Source organism: Chinchilla lanigera, unplaced genomic scaffold, assembly GCF_000276665.1.
Source record: "Chinchilla lanigera isolate Chin_1 unplaced genomic scaffold, ChiLan1.0 scaffold00038, whole genome shotgun sequence".
Classification (NCBI taxonomy): domain Eukaryota; kingdom Metazoa; phylum Chordata; class Mammalia; order Rodentia; family Chinchillidae; genus Chinchilla; species Chinchilla lanigera.
Window position 1 is genome coordinate 3,783,469 of NW_004955439.1, and position 20,322 is coordinate 3,803,790.

A 20,322-nucleotide genomic window follows, 5' to 3' on the forward strand; every position below is an offset into this window, starting at 1 on the left:
GTAGAAACTGAAATGAAGCCTCTACGGGCCAAGGACATCCATGAGACCAGGAGGAAGCATGGTTTCATTGACACCTTAATTTTAGGCTTCCAACTTCGAAGCCATGAGATAATAAATTTCTGTTGTTTGAAGCTTACAATGTACCAAAGATTGTTGCAACTTGTTATAGGAGCCCTGGGAGCTATTCAGAGGCCCCTTGTGATTTAGTCCCTACCTTCCTGTCCAGCGTCAGCTCTGCCCCTGTATTCTATGCACTCGGCTCTGGCCTAGCTGAGTTTTGCACTCAGTTCTGGCCTGAGGTTCCCACATGCCCTGTGCCTGCCCCACACCTTATGTCTTCCGTCTGCTTGGACCATACCTCATCCACACCCTCTGCTCAGGGCCACTCTGAAGGTATCTTCACAGGATCTTGGTGACTGTCCTTGCCAGGCTGGTCCTATAGCAGTTACTATGCATATTTTCACTCAAGTTCCTCCAACTACACTGGAATCAGCTCGCTCTTGTACCTGTCTCTCTCCCCTAATAGGCAGAAAAGTCCAAGGATGTGCATCTTGGGTGTCCCCAGCATCCAGAAGAAGGCTTGCTGTGCAGGAGGAGGTGGTTATAAACACGACATTGATAGCAATCAATTCTAGCTTAACAATAAGCACTCCCTACACAAACTGCAGGAGGACCAGGGGTATCAACAGCTCCAGCTCAGAGTTCAGCAAGGAATCCTGCACTTGTAGCTGGTGTGTATATGACAAATCACTATATATCTATGTGTGCACTTCTCTACCTTATAAAAATAGAGATAAAGCAACTTATTTCAGATACAGTTCATGAACTCAATTCTCTCTATGACTTTGGTTGCAAACTGAACTGGATGAGAACTGAATTAAATTTCCCATAAGATCAGCATTGAACTTCTAGCCATTGAATTTGATGTTGTTCTTGTCCACCTCAGTTTGTGACCAGTACTGTGGGAAGAATTAAGTTCATGATTCAAGGTGCCAGTACATGTGTACAAATTCCTATAAATGGACTCCTACCCCAAGCTGGGATCTCTTGTGATGCTGGCCGACCACACTTACTCCCGAGCATGCCGGCACCCTGGCCTGTGACTCCTGTAACAGTGCCAGGCCCTGTCACCTCAACACTTTCTCTGGGTTGACTTGGTTCACAGGAAAAGAGGGGTACAGGGAAGACTCCTTGAAATGCCCCAGTGTGGCTCACTTAATCACCAAGTCAAATTGCTCAGAGTGGCTGAGGGGTTTCACATCCACCCTGCACAGTCTGTGTGGGCCCGTCCTCTTTCAGGACTTGAGCATGAATGTCCTCTCCTGTGTGGTGAGGCCCTGCATCAGTTCTTACTTAATGGAGATCATCGATGCCCATGCAGCCTTATGGGGTCATGTTGTGGAGCCAACAGGGAGGTCAAGAGGAAGGGTGGCCTGTCCAGTGTCCGCCTCTCTGCCCGTGCCTGTGGATTAGGGACAGGATCCTATGCAGGAAACCATATATTGCAGTTCCAAGTGTGATGCAAAGAAACCACGTCAGCACTATCTACATGGAACTGGGCACGTGTGTCTTTCAAATATGGGAAGTTAGTCATAGGTTTTGTTAGAATGACACACTTTTCCTGTATCTGCCAGAAAAAAAAACATTATAACAAACACAAATGTAGTGTGAATAATACCCCCTTGGAACTGACGCCCTTGTGCAGTGCATGACCTATACAACTAGATGTGACAGTCCTGGGGTTGGCTTGAGCATCCACCAAATACTGGAGAAAGGTGAACAAAACCTGGGTTGGGGGTGAGTGACGAACAAGTGCTGTATGTTAGGGTTTATTTTTTAAATAGGGAAGACAAGGCCCTAGAACAATAAAGTTTTAAACCAATCTTTAGCTTATAAAAATGGAAAAATCTCTCAAAGTTTTTGATTTAAAAAAATCCCTCAACGTGTAATGAGTTATGATATCCTGGTTTTAGATCTGGACACACACACACACACACACACACACAATGTGAGCTGATGGATATGTTCAATTGCTGCACTATCATACCTCTTTTACTATCTATATGTACCCCATAACGTCATGCTTTAACTAAGGTTTGAAATGGTTTGGAGCTGGAGTCCAGAGTCATTTTAGGAATCTGAGTCATTAGAGCAGTTCTGAGCTGAGATAGCACTGTGGCCAAGCCAGCATCTCAAGATTAAAGAAGATCAAGTACATTACTGTGAATCAGAACCTAATGCTTTCCACAAGGGGAAAAAATTAATAATGGCAGATTTATAACCCTCTGGGCACAAAGTATGTTTTATCTTGTGTCCTTCTGCCACCAGACATTAGTCTTGTACTTAGCTGCAGGAGAAAAAACTTTCCATTTAATGAAAGCTACCTACATTCTATCAAACAGAGATTCTGGTTTGGTTTCCATACTGGTAATAAGGACCAAAGCTGGACAGTAACTTTTCCCATCCTCAAAGAACTCTTTGAAGAATGCAGGAATAAAGGTACCCTTGACTCTTCTTGAGGTCCGCTGGCCTTTCTTGAGGCATACAGAGTTGTTATCTCCTCTCCAAGGATCTATTTAAGATCTACTGAAGGTTGATGGTAACTGATCTGAGTCTGCTGACTGCCTGCAACAGTAGACTATGAACTGCTTTTTAGCATCTGGTAGAGCTTTTTCTAAAAAGCGAATGTGAATTTTAAAAATTCTCTATATATTCTGGATCTGACTCTGTTAAATTGAATTCAGTTTGCCCTAAAGGTTTCTTCACCCAAAGTGACTGTCAGCAGCTCCTAAGACCCTCTGAGGAATGAAGGAAAAAGGTACCCTTGCTTCTTCTTGAGGTCCCCTGGAGTTATAGAGAGTTGTAAGCTCCTCTCCAAGGATCTCTGCTCTTACACTGAGCCCCAACCTTTTCAGCTTTCAAATCCAGGGTTAGTTTGTGTTGTGAAAGAGGGTATGATCTTTGGCAGTCACCACAGAAACTGGACTAGGTCCTGTAACGAAGTCTCAATCCAATGGAATCAGATTGAACTAAACTAGGTTCCACACCCATGTACTATAGGTAATTTAGAGTTACAATGGCCACAGTAAGGAAGTTTTAGTTCAGATTGAATTATTTACTTGCCAGGTACGTTAGAAAGTGAAGGATCAAAAATCCCACAGGAGTAACAGGCTACACTTCTGTGGTTTGGGAAGAAAAAGGATTAAAGGGTGGAGGATGAGGAACTTTTGATTCCTGGCTGGTAGGATGGTCACCCATCATATGGAACTGGGGCTATGCTGCAGTCAGTCTCAAAGGTAAAAGTTACCAGTAGAATTTAGAGGTGCACCTGCTTCCTGGGAGGTTGTTTCATTGGATGCGTAAGGAAATCCAAGCTAATAATAAATGTGAATGTCAGCTAGATTCAACCCAAAAGGTCCTCTGCAAGGCATTTTATTACTAGGTTGTCAAGGAAACGACAAATGGGGAATTCTAAAAGCAGCAAGACAAAAATATCGTAATCCCTTGATCAGATTGTCAATAGCCAAGCTGCTCATTTCAGAAACTCTGAAAAAGCCCTTTAAGAACTAAATCACATTTAAATTTACTACTGGAAGGGGAGGATAAAAATTATTTTCATTCATAATTATTAGACACAGTATTCATCCTACTTAGTCATGGGTCGCTGAGAGAATCATCAGAGGCTATGTTGAGGTTCAGCTAGTCTAAAATGTATTTCCCCAATGCTAACAGCAAAGTGAAAATTTGTCATTTATATACTCCATTTAACCTCTTTTAAACTTGAAACAGTGTTAGTATGAAAAGCATTAGCATTGTCATTTTCTACTTTTAAGTTTGAATATCAAGCAATAAAATCTCATGGTTGTAAAACAAAAGCAAAACCATCACCCCCAGAAGTAAAGAATGTCCATTTACAGCAGGGAGCCAAAAGAGAGCACCATCTTTGTGTGCTCAGCAGATGCCAAAAGAGTAAAGATGGATTTCCAGCTTCCGTTTTCTAGTTATGAGTGATCTAGAAAACCCCCATCGTAATTGTTCATTAACTTGGCTTCTTTACCAGGGACCCTCAAACCAACAGTGCATGAAAAGAATTCTTTGGGGACTTGTTAAACACATCTTCTTGGGAGCCCACTCCCAGTATCATTATGACATTCCACTGAAAAAAAATGGTGTGCAGGCCAAGTACTTTGAATTTGAAAGCATGTTAAGCTTTACCCCTAGACCACAGCTCACTAAAGCCACATTAAAAACTCTCTGTACAGATTGTCATAAGCTTGTGGTCAGAAGGGATGAAAAATCCAGTACCAGGATGGCTGGGAGGAGTTTCCTAAAGGAATTTTGAGAGCTCATAACGACATGTTGAGAGCTGGTATGAAAATCCAGATGTTTTGATAATCCTGATGCAGCACAGATTCACCTCAACTGCAGCATATAAGTAATTATTTTAAAACCACAGAATTAAATATTTAACTACAAAGTCTTGGAGAAAAAAGACCAGTCTGTAATCAGACTGGGGCTATGCTGCAGTCAGTCTCAGAGGTAAAAGTTACCAGTAGAATTTAGAGGTGCACCTGCTTCCTGGGAGGTTGTTTCACTGGATGCGTAAGGAAATCCAAGCTAATAATAAATGTGAATGCAAGCTAGTTTCAACCCAAAAGAAAAACGACCAGTCTGTAATCAGAAAAAAAAGTTTAAAAATTTAAAAAAAAAATATTTTATACCATCTCACTGCAAAACGAAGAACTGGGGCCTTTTGCATATTCTTAACTTTTTAATGATTGGGAAGTTTGCACAATAAATACTGTCATAATCAAATTCTATTTTCCTCATTGGATCATGACTTATACTTTGTCTACTTTCAGGAAAAATTTGGGAGCACTGTTATGAAACAGCAGATATCTTTTTTTTTTTTTGGTTTTTCTCCAGTACCGGGAACCGAACTCATGACCTTGCGCTTGCCAGGCAGGCGCTTTTGCCGCTGAGCTAAATCCCCAGCCCCAAAACAGCAGATATCTAATAGGACTATTAAAAGAGAAATAAGGCATACAGAAAGGAAATTGGATGATGAGGGTATAATGATTCCTAGAATTACTTCAACTGAACATCAAATTTAGCTATGGGCTTCCAGATGCCAGAAAGGAAAAGTATTCTGACTTTACATTTTTAAAGGTTCTTTCTTAGTGCTAAGCCTTGATGATGGGCACTACTATTTATAACATCACCTTTTATAACCAATCATCCTATCCTTGCTCAATTCTCTCATCTCCACTCATTTACTCACAGATCCTATCCTTAATGAACGCAAATTATGGGTCGGGCAGAATCACCTGGACTGGCAGGTGGAGGGGACAACATCACAAAGTATCCTATGAACAGAACTTCTTGGAGCATAGGGACAGTGCCTTCAAGTTGTGCAAATCAATAGCCCTGGGTTTAAAAACAGCGAGACCCAACAGATTACGTCAAATCAGTACCTAGAATGTTGAGGATTGAGAAAAGTTAAGTAAAAGTTAGAAGAAAGTAAATGTGAATAGTTAACTGATTGCTGGATGAGGAAAAAGTCTCTACACATAAAAGTGAAAGAGGGGGAGAGAGAAGTTACACTGGAGAAGACGGATTTGACTAGGAACAAACTTCTGTATGTCAGAAACCATAAAAGCTTATAATAGACTTCAAACTGGAAAGGTACATATGCAATTAACTAACAACACTGATAAGAACTAGTAGTCTTAACATACAAAGAACATCTACTAAAGTTCAAAATAGTGGAAAATATTCCATCTCATTAGTAATTAGATGAATTCAAATTTAAAAAGAACACCATTTTGGACTATCAATGTGATTTCATCAACCTTACAAATTTTTTGCTGTTGTTTCTTTTTAGGATAATTCACACTAGTATTAAGTCACACCCATTCTGAAGGCAATATTCTTAACCTCCATCCTGCCATTCTTTGTAGAAACATTGAGAGAAATGCTAAAGATTTATCTATAAGGTTGTTCACAACATTGTTATAATTTTAATATTATAAACTCCCCAAATTGTAATAAGAAATTGGAAATTCCCTAATCATCAAGCAATCACAAGTTGGCTAAACAAATGATGACATTCTCTGATGATGGAATTAGGTGAAGAAATCATACAATAAATGATGTTTACAGATATGGAAAATATTCTTTATAAATTATTATATAAAGACATGTCAAGATAAAACTATGAACAACTTGATAGCATTTGCACAAATATATTGGCTTGACCCTTGTGAGGCTGCCTCTATTCAATCATTTTTTTAACCTAAAAACTTTAATATTCAACCTATGGTTCAACCTTTTTTAAATGTGTGCATATTGTATATGCATAAATATACACTCATATACATCCACAAAACAGGCATTTCTGTTCTTTTAGGAGTGTAACAAAATGTTAACAATTGCTCTCTGAAGGAAGTTACTGTGTTAACATTGTCTTTGTGATTTCTTCATTTCCTTGAGCTATATCCTGAGCCCCCTTTTCTAATTTTTAAATGAATACATATTACATTTATGTTGAAAACAGAATCACAAATATAATTTGAAATCATGCTTCAAAGACAAAGACAGAGGGGCTGGGGATGTGGTTCAGTGGTAGAGTTCTTGCTTTTCATGCACAAGGCCCTGGGTTTGATCTCCAGTGCCACCTCCCAAAAAAGACAAATATATAACGAGGGGGCCAAGGATATAGCTCAGCATCACAGCACCTGCCTGGCAAGTGCGAGGTCCTGAGTTTGATTCCAAGTACCAAAAAAAAAAAAAACAGAAAAAAAAGACATAAAGAGGGCCTGAGTGGGGAGAAGGCAGCTGGTGTACTCACCTAGAAGAGTATAAATGAATATGCCCTTCCTGGACAAAAATGTGGCAAAACATATCAAAAGCCATGCAGACATTCAGACATTTAACGGGCCATTCTTGTAAGAATCTACCCTAAAGAAATAAACAGAGGTGCCCAGATACACATATGTTCATTACAATGTTATCTGTACTACGAAAAATCAAATGACATAGTTTCTGATAATAAGAGATTGGTTAAATAAATTGTAATGCCTAAATGTGACATATTTTATAGAGTTATCAAGTGTATTTCAGAAGAAATCTTAGTCATGTAGGAAAATGTTTACACTAAATTGAATTTAGAAAGAAAGGTAAAACTCCGTATAGGGACTAGGGGTGTAGTTCAGTGGTGGAGAACATGCTAATGCACAAGGCTTTGAGTTCAATCTCAGCACCAGAAAAACAAGCCTATATATAGTCTGATTATAAATACACCCACAAATTGATGAGTGTACACATATGCCCATCATCGCCTAAGAAAAAGGAATGGAAGGGGGGGGGGAGGAGATCGGATAACAATCTGCAATTTGTTCTATTTCCCATTTGGATAACACATTTCCTACAAGGAGTCACACAAATATTCTGCAATGTGCGTGTTACTTCTAGTATCAGAAAATAAAAACTCCTTTTGAAAGAGAAAAATAAGCTCTTCTTTGCAGAACAGAAGATGGATGATGGAAGGAAGCAGCTAGGAACTAACTGCTGCTTTGGAAGTGGGAGTGAAAGGCAGAGGGAAGAGTCAACAGATGCGGGGAAGCACACGCGTCAGGACCTGCTGACTGAGTGTTGCAGTGGATGAGCAAGACAGAGGTATTGCACGTGGTTCTCAGGTCTGGGAGGCAGGAGGCAGAATGAGAGGTGTGCTGCTCTCCCAGTAAGGGTACAGGAGAGCCAGCCCCAGGAGGGCCCCTCGTTTGCGTCTCCTGCTGCCCCCTTGTGTAACCCCTCTTACCCTGTTTATAGCTGACCTGTGAGACTAATACGATAGTGCAGAAAGGACTGGCTGTGCCTTCTGAAGCTCACTGATCTAGGATCTTCCGGTGCTGGGGACATAGCTCAGCCGTAGAGTGTTTGCCTTGCATTCATGAGGCCCTGGGTCCAATCCCCAGTGCCACTAAATCAGTAAGTAAAATCATAGTGCTCTGCCTCTGTCTCTCTTGGATCACACACCTGGGGGAAGCTCATGAGGACACTCAAGCAGCCCCGTGGAAACATCCATATAGCCAGAAACTGAGCCCTCCCACCAGCACCAGCAGCACCTGGCCAGGTACGTGCACGAGCCCCAAGAAAGCAGGGCCTCCAGTCCCAGGCTTCGGCTGAAGACAGAAGCGGTATAAAAATGTTAATTGTTGTAAGCCACTAAGTTTTAGGGACACTTGCTGTGAAGGAATAGATAAACCGATTTCCTACCAAGAGGCGTACATCTGAGTTGCCTCATAGCCTCTTATGGCTTAAACCATCCGATTTTTTTAGCTTAGGATGGAGGAGCTGGAAAAAGCCTTGTCCGTAACATTACAACAAAAAAATATAGAAATAGCAAAATCACATTGTTTTCTCGCATACTTCAGAGGGCTGAGATTATAGCTGGATCTCTATTAAGGTACAACGGGGGCTCCAGTGGGACAGGAGGGAGAGGGGTCCAGTCCTTCCTGTTCCCCTGCTGCCCGGTTGGTGTGGCCTCAGCAGAGGAGCCTGCTGCTCAGCGGGGTGGCTGCTTCTTGCAGTTACCTTCTCTGTGACCCCTCACTGCTCCCTTCTGCTCTTTCAGTCCCCCGATAGTGTCTGCTTAGCCAGCCCCTGGATTCAGGGCTCACTGTTCAAATTACCACACGGTTTCTATTTTCCCAGCTTGACCTTAACTGAGCCAGCGCACAAATTTAATTCCACCTCTCCGTTGTTTCTCCTGCTTCTTCCTTAGCAGCACAGACAGGAAGGAGGAAGGCGGATTCCTGCCTAGCCGCATAAGCCTTCAGTAGGTGACTCTCATTACCTTCCCTGAGTCCCCTGCTACAAACTCCACCCCCACCTGGTCTGCCTCAAAAAACTACTTGTGCCGGCCCTGCCTGGCAGTTCTCTGCTTCTCTCTGTGCCTCTTGACGCCCACGCCACTGAAACGGGACCAAAAAAACTGTGAGACACCTCAGCATTCGAGGAAGCACTGTTGAGAACAAATTTGGGGTTTTTCTGTGAGTTTGTTAGTGTTTGTTTTATAAGTTGGCAGAAATAACATTAGCAAAAAAAAATTTTGTTCTTAAATTGACATTATTTTTTCTTTCTTTTCATTATTATTATTATTACTATTATTATTATTATTATTATTATTATTATTATTAGCAGTACTGGGAACTGAACCTGGTACCTTTACACTGAGCCACAACGCCAGCTCTTTTTATTTTTATTTTATTTTGAGACAGCTTCTTGCTAAATTGCTGGGCTTGAACTTGCAATCCTCCTGCCTCAGTCTCCCAGAGGGTTGGAATTACAGCCATGCACCACCATGCCCGGCTTCTTTCCTCACTGACATTTTCTTTCTTGTAGAAAGTTGCTAGGCAAGAAAGGGAACCCTGGAATATCAGTTTTCTCTCTTTCCACCTCCCCTTTTTATCTCAGTAAGTTGCCATGGTAACCTACATCTCCCACTTGATAAGAAGAGGAAGAGGTGCTAAAAAGATAACGGGTGTGTATACACATGCACCCACCAACTCATTCACACCCAGTCTCTCTCTCTCTCTCTCTCTCTCACACACACACACACACACACACACACACACACACGCACCATGTGGGCGTACTCACATAGGCACGCATTCATGCACATCCTGGATGGAAAATTAATTCACTTATCTGATATAATGATGCAATATTATCTAAAACATTTTCAGGATGTCTTGGTATTGAGACATCACAAGTTTTATTCTCTGCAGTCTTGTTTCTGAACTAGGAATGGGGAAAGGGGGGAGGGGGAAGGGGAAGGAGAAAAGACAGGAAGGGAGGAAGGGGTGAGAGAAACAGAGAGACAGACAGACAGACAAAGAATATGAGACTAATGCAATGGAATTACAATGGTGAACTTCTACCGTCTTGTCTAGTGAAACTCTGCATTATCTCTAATGTTTTATCGAAGAATTGTTTTCTTATTCTCTTTAATGGTTTGAGCAGTCTTTCATTCTCACATCTGGTAATCTGAGCAATGTAGTTGAGGGTAGTGATATGTAATGTAACAACCACTGTTGATTCGTATTGTTTTGTCTTGAGACTCTGTATCACTTTGAATGTTCTTGCTGCGATTCGTTTATGTTCATGATACTGGTATGCTGCTACTGTTCTACTTTTTTGTGTTTGTTTCTCATTTACTACTCTCTTTAAAATAAAATAAAATAAAATAAAATAAAAGGAAAGGAAAAAGAAGAATATGAGACTGTATCTACCACTTGATAAAGGCTCTAGATCCCCAACGAATAAAATAATTTGAAAAAATGGAACAAGGCAATAAAAACAGAAACAGCCCCTGTGTTATGTGTCTTCGCCTCAATTACATATTCTAAATGTTAGTGGGTAGAGGCAATTTTTAAGGCAGAAATTGGTATTCAGGGGACAAACACATTGCAGCTATCACAATGAGTGGTTTGTGGCTGTCCAGAAGGCCTCAGTACGTGGATGTGTACACAAGGCCTGGGCTATCACAATGTAGGGCACAGCATTAGGAAAACATATCTAACGAAGCTACTTGGGGTGGGGGGTTGGGCTGAAACACTGGCTTTGATGAAGCCAGACACATTTGCTTCCTTCTGTTGCCCAAGCATTTTACTTTCCTTTAGATTTCCAATGAACTCTGCAGGAGCATCATTTTTTCTTGAGTACGCAGGGCCAGGAATATAATCTAGGGGAGAAGTTAGTACTTACTGACTCTGTACCTCAGGCACCAGTGCCACGTATAAAAGCTATCAGTGATCAAATGAATGGCTTTTCTTACTGTCAACAAATTTAGAGATGGCTTATTTCTCTATCTCAAACTCATGTTTTCTAGAAAGCATGTTTCAAGTTACCCTGTACTGTCTAGGTTGGTCTAAGGCACCAGAATCACGGTCACAGAAGAGTTGATTTGATAACATTTGTCTATACCTTTATCTGGCTCTTGATCATACTGGGACATGCTCAGGTTTTGGTTTTTGGTTTTGTTTTTTCGGGTTTTGGGGGGGTTTTTTTGAGACAGGGTCTCACTATGCAATTTAGGCTGGCCTTGAGCTCACTTTGTAGCCCAGGCTGGTTTTGAACTCGCAATGATTCTCCTGCCTCAGCCTCCCGAGTGCTGAGATTACAGGTGTGCACCACCACACACAGCTGACATGCTCAGTTTTGTGACCAAAGCACTACTCATTCTTTCCACGGTTTTGTCTTAGCTACTGATTACACAGTCACATCATACTTTGCAAGCACTTCATTATAGGACCGTCACGGTATCCAGATCAAAGGCACACTTCCACTCATATTCAGCATGTGCTCACCGTGGAATCACCTGTACCTGCTCTCTTCTAATGCTGTTCACTCCCTGTGGTCCTCAGTTATTCAATTATTTTGATCAAAGATCAAGAACAAAGTACTGAGTTGGTGCTATGAGGCAAATGAGATTTTTTAAAAGCACTTTCTGCTTATGGAAAGAAATAGAAGCATGTGCATAATTCCATAATAAAATGCACTTTGCAATAATTATGGAAGAAATGTACAGTCTGGAAGCTGTTGCTGTTCTAGAGAGAAGGTATCACTCCTAGAAGCAAGAGGACAGGGAAATTTCATGGAGCAGAAGCCTTAGAGGTGGTGGCCAGCTCCAAGACAGGGAGTAGAGAGGAAAAAGACAAAAGTAAAGGAGATGAAAGGTGTGTGCTAAGGTACAGAAGGAGCAAAGCTCAAGCAAATAAAACAGGAGGGCCAGACACTGGGCTGATCTACTACTTGAAAAAATTTACAGAGGCTGTTGCTCCTATACTAGACCCTAAGAGACCAGACCAAAACAAAATGGAGTCACTTACGCTAAACACCACATAATCAAACTGAAACTCTAAAGAGGCAGGTATCTATCTGCTAAAGAAGCAGATCCCCAAAACAGGAGAGACCATATTCCCCCTAAAACAGGAGATTCCAGTCTACATGAGTCCACATATTAAGGACATTCCATTTGCTTTAATCCTTACAAAAAAGTAACCTGAAATAACCTGTTAGCCAATCAGCTTTCCTTCTATTGTTCTGTTTCCTGTCCCTACCTGACAAATCCCACTGTCCTTCTATCACCCAGTACGAGGTCTCATTCTGTTTTGTACCCTGAAGGCTGCCTGACTCATGAGCTGTGAAAAAGCTGTTGGGTCCATAAGAAAATTTATTGTAATTTTGTCTTTTGACATTTCTGAGCCCATAAGGCTTTTTCATAATTAAAGTCTTAGCACCAAACATTTTAAATCTAGGAATGCGTCAGTTTACTTGAATGAAAGTTCTAAGACTATTTACCTTCAGTAGGAAATTTCTTGGCTCGTTCCTCAAAGAACCATTCTCCAGTTTTTATTTTCACCTTTCTGAAAAACAAGCAGAAAGGAAGCCTCAGACAGTGGATATGAACAGTGCTATTTGGGGCCAATAAAAATTAGAGAAATTATATCACAAAATATTAGTTTTACAAGGGACCAAACATATCATTTTATAGATTTCTTTTAGAGGTTAAATGATTTTGACTGGTTAGCAACAAAGCTGACTGTCCTGCTCTAATTCACCCCACATGTGACATGTGCATGTGAGATACAGATGCTTGTGCCCAGCACATATCAAGTACTTAGTATTCTCTGAAAAAATACAAAAAGTGAAACAAAATTGTCATCAAAATGAACACCATGTTAATGGTGGGAAGCAAGGGCATGAAAGAGAAGCTCCAGAAAAATTCAACACTCTATTTGACCAAGAGAAAGTTCATCTTCCAGATAATGTTGGTTTATGTTTACCTGGAAATTTGCCAAAAGTCACAAGAGTAGATGACCTCCTCCTGGAATATGGGACCCATGTGCTTTAATGGAGGTCTTGGAACCTGGGTCCAAGCGAACCCTTGAGATCTGAGGGAATGACCCCTGTCAGCTCCCAAGGACGGCACCTCCTAGCTTGTCACATGCACAAAAGACAACCTCATGTGCTAACTTCTTGAAACTGAGAAAAAAAAAAAAAAAAAGAAACTGAGGCCCCAAAGTGTGTTTTATTCTGACTGTTTCCAAATTTCTGGAGAAACCTCATTTCACTCAAAGAACTTCATTAGAATTTTTAATATCCTTTTAGGGTACAATAAAGTAAATATAGAGATGTTATAAATTGTTTACATCCTTAAAATAATATGCCACATGGGCTGTGAATGTAGCTCTGTGCTACAGTGTGGGCTTAGCATGCAGTAGGCCTTGGGTTTGATCTCCAGCACTGCAAAAGAATAAAAATGAATGTGCCATAAAACTTGTCGATTCTTTGGCTATGCAAGTTTAAGAAAAAAAATAAATGAACTTCAATTTGTGGCAAATTCTTGTCTTTAAGCTATTTGTTGAAATAAGTTTTCCACTAGATTCTTTTAAGCTCTACATGATCTCAAGTGGACTGTAAGTTAATGTTTGAGAATGCCATTAATGTAAACAAAATCACAACCACGCCAATCCAACTTTTTAAAATATCCTGTCTTTATGGAGTAATAGTAATTATCAGAGATATCAACCACTTTCTTCTCTTCATCTTGTTAGAAACTATTATTCTCTGATGGGTACATACGTGATTATTACCAATGTGTATTTTCCAGAACAAGGGAATGTACAGTACACAGAACATTTAAGAACTTTATGCTAGAATTTTGATAATCAGTACTGCTATGCAGAGCCAGAAACACATAAAATACTCAGTTGTAGTATGCCCCTAGAGACAGACAGAAAAGCCTGTCCCCACTGGGGCATGGTAGCACATGTCTATAATCCTGGCACTCAGGAGGCTGAAGCAGCAAGATTGCCATGAGTTCAAAGCCTGTCTTGGGGCTGGGGATTTAGCTCAGCGGCACAGAGCCTGCCTGGCAAGTGCGAGGTCATGAGCTCGATACCAGGTACCAGGAAAAAAAAAAAAAAGCCTGCCTGAACTACATAGCAAGACTCTGTCTCAGAAAACAGAAATAAAAAACAAAAGGGTCCATAAAATCAGAAACTGGAATATTTAATCTACTAAATCAACAAAGAACATCTTAAGGTAATAACCGTTCAGCAGTTTTCTCCTCTAGCACTTGAAGGCAGAGAGAGCATTAAAAACCAGGGAAGGATGAGGCTGGTGATAAAACTCACCCTCCGCATGCAAGAGGCCCTGGGTTTAATCCTCAGCAATACGGGGGGAGGGACTAGAGAGATTAATGCAGTAAATAGACAATCCCCACTCCTTGGAAGCGCCACACCTACAGTACACCTGACATGGACGGGTCTAACAGTAGATGAGGTGGACAAGAATCAGAAGGCCTTTAGCTGACAAATCTCCATCACATCCTCAATTTTTTTTCTGGTGCCAGAGATGCATTTGAGCTAATCTACACCTGACATAACCTGACATAGTCAAAGGACAAAGGACAAACTAACTCCTGGGCCCTTAACTCATTAAAAGTATGATCAAAAATAAATAAATAAATAAATGCATGATTTGTGTTTTCTTCTAAGATAGGGACTTGAAAGTGGCTTTTACCACTTTGAAGATCCCAAAGTATAGTACAACAACTATTGATAATCTCCTACCTCTTTTGTCTGTAACTCACTATTATTTATCTATTTGTTTTCCTGAGAAACTATCTTATAGATAACAATATGTAAAACAATAACCATTGATAATTTCCTACCACTTTGTCTGTAATTTGGTAAGCCCCCCTATTATTATGTTATCCTTCTTTTACTCTTTAAAATAAAAAAAAAAAAAGAAAGTGGCTTTTACTAAAAACTATGACTTAACTTGGGCCTACAAACACCCAATGGGTAACTAAAAGTAGAACAAAGCTTGACCTTCATTTTGTAAAACTCTGGGTCCAAGTCTTCTCATTTGTGCATACAGGCATGCTAACAATTTAGGGAATGTCTATCTAAAAATTGGCAAAACAAGGTTTATTAGCCCTAAATTTACTTAGCTTATTTCATTACCCTTCAAGACCATGAATACCAAAATATGAGATTTACAGACATTCAGCGACTCCCAGAATTTCCAGTCCCTGAAACCTAAGGTCACCTTAGATTCCAGCAGAGCCTCAGGTGACTGAAATTGCCCCTTAAGTCATGAGGATTCATTTCATGGGAACTGAATTGACCATCAAGTCCTGAAGATTCATCCCTAGGAACAGAATTGCCAAGTGTAGCTCAAGATTCAACCTAAAGGGGCTGGGGATTTAGCTCAGCGGCAAAAGTGCCTGCCTGGCAAGCGCAAGGTCGTGAGTTCAGTTCCAGGTACCGGAGAAAAACCAAAAAAAAAAAAACAAACAAAAACAAAAAACAAATCAACCTGAGCGGGAATCAGGAGTGAGATAATGATTCACCAGACCCTGGCTACCTCAGCTAATCCGTAAGAGCCGGCTTCCTGCTTTCCTGACGGGGCAGTCTGCTCCTCTCCACCAATGTGCCCCTCCAGCTACTCAAGCTGGAGTCCCTTTTCTATTTTCTCTTACCTCCTCTGTTAAGGACCAGCTTGATGCTTGTCAGCACCTCCAGTTACAGCCACTTACCATCTTCTCTTGCTTTCCAATTAAAGCTTTTTCCTGAAAATTCAGGCTTTAGTTCTAATTTCCACCTCTAGTAAAAGCCAGGACCCATGCCAGCCAGTGTACCCTCTCACTCTCCAGCCCATCACCCATGTGACCCAAAGCCCTCATATCTAAGACCCTTCTGTATTCAACGCAGGCCCAGATACAGGCCTGCACACTGACGAGTAGATACACACACAGACACACAAGTGTAAAAGATGACAGCTCGGGAAAAGGAGCGGAAGGGCACGCCCAAGCAACCAACATGCAAACATCTGTAATTGAAAGAACGCTCTGACTGATTTCAGAAGCAAATAAACAAAAACGCCAGCTACCTAGTAGCAATTATCTAATTAGTCACCTAATCGTCTCATCTCAACTGAGTCCTTGTGAAGTTCAAGCGGGGACTAATTTGGCACATAGAGATTTGGGGACAAACACAAGGGTCAGCTGGGTTTATCTATGATTGAAGAATGGAAGGATGAAAATACCAGCATCCCAAAACACATAAAGACCACTGCTTTTTGCACTAGGGGCTGTTTCCTTTGAATGCTAGATTTGAGCTAGGTCTCTCACCCCTTCGTGTACAATAGGCTGTTACATAAGCCAGTTACTCCAAGCCACCTTTTATACAGACTCCCTGATTACATCAAATCTCAAGCTTTAAAAGGAGGACTGTTTGTCTTCCTGTCAACAACAGAGGCAAACCGATCCTGCAGCGTCTGTCCTCCATAGAGCCAACACAGGATAGCGTGACTCACAGTAACTAGAGGAAGCATTTAGCACTTCTTCCTAGATGATTAGATCACAATCAGGGTATGAAAGCTTCTTGGAACATTTGATAAGCTCAGCAGTAGATGAAAGATTTTAAGTTTCTCAAACCACAACTTGCTTCTCTAAAATTGTTTCAGTGAACTGGCAAATGTACCTCCAAAAGCAAAAATGTGGGGTGGTTGTGAGAGCAGGAGATGGGGGATCAGGAGACCTGTCCTGCCCCTGACCTTTCCACTGAGGCAGCCCCTGCAGGAGGATCGCTGGAAGTACAAATCCGTCTGTGCTCCCTGGTGCATCGAGAGCGCGTAAGAAGCTCCTGCAGGCTTCAGCTTCAATGTTCGTGGTCTTGAACCCTGCTAATGCTGTCATTTCACTAGCAAAAGAGAAAGCATTGTTGAAAAGCACTTTGCAAGTTCTCACATACAAACATTCCATCATAAGGTCAATGAGGAATCCTAACAATAATATTTTGGCCTCATTATTCTGAGCCAAAGAGGATGTTGGAATGCATTTTTATTTTGCATTCAATTTATCTGCATCTGCAGATGGTTAAGCTATTGCACCTACACTTTATGCTCTAAGAAAAGTGAATATCATGTCCCTCGAGTCACTTAAGGTATTTTCACTATTCAGCTACCAAGAGCTGAGAAATTGGTCCACATAGCCAGGAATCTTTCAAAGCCTGAAAAAAGCACACCCGGGCAGATCTGCTTTCTGACCAGTGTCCTGATGGCAAGGAAGTGTCAAGAGAGTCCTCAAGAGGGCCCCAGTGGCTCATCAGACACACAGGCTGCAAAAACTCCAAATAAAGAAGGTGAATGTTGTAAAACTGAGAGCAACCTAACTTCCTTGTGTTAGTCAGTCCAACTCTTTGGTAATTCCCAGCTAAAATAGTGCTGGGCGGACACACAGATGAAAACTGTTGGACTTTGAAGAGGCCTGCATCTGGGACGGTTTACAGTTACAAAGCCTGGTTTTTTTCCACAAGCTCAGCTGATGTGATTGCAATATTTTTTACAGAAAAAAAAGACAGATCACTGTGATTAAATCTTGGGTAACTATGATAGGAGGCAGAGGATCAAGATGAAGATAAAACAAAAAAAGATTTTATCAAGCTGCTACCAACACATTTTGCAGAACATTGATAAGTGTCCCTTTCTTAACCTTAGAGAGAAAGCAGGCACCCTCTGTGCCTCAGTCACAGCCCAAGGACTGGTGCTAAAGACACATGAGCTGGTGCACGAATGAGTGTTTCCCCCTCTGCAAGGGCCCCTGAGGATGAGGGGGTGGGGTGGGAAGAAAGTGGGCAGAGCCCACAGCTCTGCACTGACACTGAGCATGTGCTGCGCCCTTGAAATGTGCAAGGTGGGACCGTGCACTCATTTTCAGATATTAAAATGACAAATGTAAAACTCTGCATGGGCTGAAAGTAAGGCCCTGGGCTGTCCGTGGCTGGTCAGTCACAAGATCGAGATGGTGATGCCTGGTTTGTTGCATCTAACTACTCACTGAAGCAATAGAGATTCTACTATGGCCTGACACAGCTGTCTCTGTCTAAAGCCTCAGCTGTAAACACAGGGCTGGACGCCATGCATCCACCCACCCTCCCCCAGCAGACTGATGAAGGCAGATGCACTGTACTCCTGGGGCCATGAGAAGGGCAGAGAGGAGAAGCACTTGCTCTCGCTCAGCACAGCCTCTGCCTCGAGGTCTGAGGATGCGGCCAGGAGCATCAGGCAAGAGGCCATAGGCAGGATAAATAGAGCTGAGCTGGCCAGGCCAGGGACATGGCTGCTGAATGCACCACTGTGGGAGCCAGGGAGAACTTTCTGGAAGCAGTCAGTCTTCAAGAGCATGGAAGAGCCGCCTGTGTGAAGAACCAGAAAGATATGAGGAAATTCCAGACCACAGGAAAGAGACCCGGGACAGAATATAGGAAGATTTAGGAACCTAGTGATGCCTGAGCAGAGTGCGCTGCTCTAATGCCAGCAAAGGGCAGAGCTAGGTCAGGGAGTTCTGAGTGAGGCTGAGGACAAGAAAGGAAAAGGCATGGAGTGCTGAGGGAGAACCTGACACAGAGGCGGGTGAGGCCACCCGATTCACTAAAAGAAGTCAGGGCAAGGGGCATAAAAGAAAAATTACAATAATCAGATCTACTGAAAAAAAGTTCACGGTTTAAAAAACAAGCAAACCCAAGGAGTTGAATAACCAGCTTGGAACAAGATTCCTCATCCCATAAAAATCAGTGTGGAGAGACTTATTCCAATATATACATTAAAAACTATTTTAATTACAAGGATAAGCGGGTAGAGACACATTTCTAGTGCATAATATCCAGGTGACAAATAAAAATACCTTCAGATGTCTCTGTAATATTAAATTCAGAAGACAATAAAGATGCATTTACTGAATTTCTTGAAGATGACTGAGGATTTTCAAACCCAGTGAGATGATTACTCCTGAGGGAAAAACCGCTGGAAAGCAACCTGACCTATGCAATGGCTTAGAAAACAACACCCACATGTTCTTCTGGAGGAAAAAAAGTTTTTCTCCAGAGGCACTTCTGTTGATCAGAAAAATGAAATAATAAAGAACTTGCATATTGGCAAATAGGGTGATCACAAAAGATGGACAATAGCAAGTTGATTAAAATGTAGAATTGGTTTGAGTGTGGTATATATATATATATAAGCACAAAACTAGCAGGAAACAAAAATAACTATGGAAGGAGACGTCATACAACCTAAAAAGTGATAACTATAAGAATGTAAATACTTTAAAATGATTGGCAAATGAAATTATTTACCAAACATTCTCATTGAAATTGCACTGAGAGTTACAGCTGATGAAACCATGGTGAAGGGTCACACGTGCACTGTTGGTGTTTCATCGTGATCTCCAGAACCAGGTCCCAGGGATACATCTCTACAGCCAGCGATGGTCGTGAGCCTCTTCCAACATCTACTTGTCCACACCCTTCCTTCACAAGCGCCAGCTCTCCGCACTTACAAATACCACTGCTATTTAATGCCTGACCTACCTTCCACTGGTTAGGGGTGGGGTTAGGGTTCCTTGGGTTAGGGCTGGGGTTAGGGAAGCCATGGGTTCCTTTTTCCACTCTCCCAGGTTGTGTTTTAAAGTGTCTGGACACCTGCCAGCCAAACTCAATTGCTTGCCTCTATTAATTCACTCGGTAAAAAGATTTTTTATTAGCATTCATGGTTTTAAAATGCAAAGAGTTACAAAATGAAGCCCCCTTGAGCCGGGCGTGGTGACGCATGCCTGTAATCCCAGCACTCGGGAGGCTGAGGCAGGAGGATCGTTTCGAGTTCGAGACCAGCCTGGGCTACAAAGTGAGCTCAAGGCCGGCCTGAACTGCATAGCGAGACCCTGTCTCAAAAAGACAAAGAAAAAAAAAATGAAGCCCCCTTACCTCTGCTCTCCTTTTCCCCACTCACTCCCCACCTCCCCCCAACTCAGGGTACAGCTGGAGACGCCCTTCCCCCTGGCCGTCCACATGCACCAACTTTCCAGATCCAACCTTAAACCCCACCTCCTTCCCTTCCTTCACAGAGTGACTCCAAATGTATCCAGCTGACATAGAGTCACAGTAAACTTGACAGGTCCAGAACAGAATTCACTTTCTCCCCAGGACCACACCCCAGTCTCTTGAGCTAAAAATCTCAGAATCATTCTTTTTGACTGTACAAAAATCATGGACTTCATTATACATTTTAAAAATCTTTAAATCATGTATTTCTGCCTTGTCAGAAAATATATATTGATAAAATGAAAAAAAAAAAAAAAGCCCTCTGCCCCGCAGGTCTAGAACCATCACACCAAAAAATGAGATGCTCACGTCTAATTCTAAAGGGACAGAGGCGCTGCATAGTTTTCCGCCGCGTTCTCTATGGTGA

At 41.7% G+C, this 20,322-nt stretch overlaps 1 protein-coding gene across 6 annotated transcripts in view; it reads right to left on the reverse strand.

The window, feature by feature from the left end:
- Sytl3 (synaptotagmin-like 3) overlaps positions 1–20,322 on the reverse strand; it is an 85,911-nt gene that overhangs the window by 43,425 nt on the left and 22,164 nt on the right. For all 6 annotated transcript variants that reach the window (XM_005390516.2, XM_005390515.2, XM_013517359.1 and 3 more), the window contains one exon: positions 12,367–12,431. In XM_005390516.2, the coding sequence (XP_005390573.1) occupies positions 12,367–12,431 (65 nt within the window). The remainder of the gene's footprint in view (positions 1–12,366; positions 12,432–20,322) is intronic.